At 54.3% G+C, this 1,806-nt stretch overlaps 1 protein-coding gene across 1 annotated transcript in view; it reads left to right on the forward strand.

The window, feature by feature from the left end:
* CUNH3orf33 (chromosome unknown C3orf33 homolog) overlaps positions 1–1,806 on the forward strand; it is a 29,818-nt gene that overhangs the window by 232 nt on the left and 27,780 nt on the right. The window contains exon 2 of the mRNA XM_008064109.2: positions 1–63. Coding sequence (XP_008062300.2) covers positions 1–63 — 63 coding nt within the window. The remainder of the gene's footprint in view (positions 64–1,806) is intronic.

A 1,806-nucleotide genomic window follows, 5' to 3' on the forward strand; every position in this document is an offset into this window, starting at 1 on the left:
GCGGCGCCCAACGTCGTGGCGCGGATCTCGCAGTGGGCGGACGACCACCTGCGCCTCGTCCGGGTACCGCAGAGCCAGCCGGAGGGGGACGCGCCCCCGGGAGGTCTTGGGCGGGGGGCCCTCCCGGCCGTGGAGGCAGCTCGGGGGTGCGGGGGGAGCCGCCGGGCTCCGGGGACACGGCCGAGAGCGAGACGCAGGCAGCGCGGGGACTCCGGCGGGGCCACCCGGGGACAGCCCGCCGAGGAGACCGAGGCGGAGCAGCGAGGGCCTGGAAGCCTTGGGGGGGGAGGATTCTTATTTATTTACTTATTTATTTATCCATCCATCCATCCATTCTTTTTTTTTTTGAGTTGGAGTCTCACTCCGTGGCCCCGACTGGACCCTTCCAAGTAGCTGGAACTACAAGCGTGCGCTACCACGCCCGGCTGATTTTTTGATTTATTGTAGAGGATGAGTTCTCCACGGGCTCAGGCAATCCACTCACCTCGGCCTTCCAAAGTGCAGGATTACAGGCCGAGCCACCGAACCCAGCCCGTTTTGTTTTTTTTTTTTAAATTATTTTAGAGACAGGGTCTTGTTCTGTCGCCCAGGCTGGAGTGCCGTGGATGATCATAGCTGGCTGCAGCCTCGACCTCCAGGGCCCAAGCGATCCTCCTGAGTAGCCGGGACTACAGGCTGTGCCATCACCCCCGACTACTTAACATTTATATGTATTTATTTATTTTTAAAAGAGAGAACGGTCTTGACATGTTGCTCGGGCTGGTCTTGAACTCCTGGTGTGAAGCGATGATTCCCCCCCCCCCCCCGTCTGTCTCCCAAGTGAGGCAGGAGGCCGCTGCGGTTCTAGCAAGGGAGAGACGTTTGAGTCTTCCAGGCGAGAGAGGATTGTGGCTAAGACACAGCGTTGTGGCGGTGTGGATGGGTTGGGTGTGGGGATACAACGAAAGGAAATCAAGGAAGCTGCCCCTGGGTGGATGGTGGAGGTAGTTGCTGATACGGAGAAGGAGCTGGAGAACATACTTTGTTGGGAAAGTCTAGAGAACTGTTTTGCACACGCGAACGTGGAGTTGTATGAACTAGAACATGGTCATTAGACTTAACTATTTTATTTCTATTTTTAGAGACAGGGTCTCTTTGTTGCCCAGGCTGGAGTGCAGTGATGCGATCATAGCTCACTGCAGCCTCAAACTTCTGGCCTTAAAAGATCCTCCAGCCTCCCAAAGCGCTGTGATTGCAGGCATGGGCCACTGCGCCTGGCCAGAGAAGGTGGTTAGACTTTTAAGCAGACTGGTAGATGCTATTCTAGGCTACTGGACATAGCGTCTGGTATTGAAGGGGAATCAGAACTTTGGGAATGACCTGCACAAGGTATTATTTAAAGCCATGGACTTGAATAACATCCATAAGCAAATGTGAAAAGTTTTTGAAGAAACTCTAAAACTGAGTCCTGGAGGATGCTAACATTTGGAATCTGAGGAGTAAAAAGGAGGTCAGCAAAGAAGCAACAGCAAGCAGACCGGGAGGGAGGAAGAAAGGAAAGCCTGGTGCCCTGGAAACCAGCGTGTTTTCAGAAGGAGTGATTAACGTTTAAAAAAATATTTATTTTGCCGGGCTAGGTGGCTCGGCCTGTAATCCCAGCACTTTGGGAGGCTGAGGTGAGTGGATTGCCTGAGCCCGCGGGTCCGCGACCTGCCAGGGCAACTTGGTGAGACCTCATCTCTACATCAAATAAAAAATTAGCCGGGTGTGGTAGCGCGCGCCTGTAGTTCCAGCTACTCGGAAGGCCGAGGCGGAAGGATCGCCGGA

This window comes from Carlito syrichta, unplaced genomic scaffold (genome assembly GCF_000164805.1).
Source record: "Carlito syrichta isolate Samal-C Ts95f unplaced genomic scaffold, Tarsius_syrichta-2.0.1 Scaffold307199, whole genome shotgun sequence".
Taxonomy (NCBI): domain Eukaryota; kingdom Metazoa; phylum Chordata; class Mammalia; order Primates; family Tarsiidae; genus Carlito; species Carlito syrichta.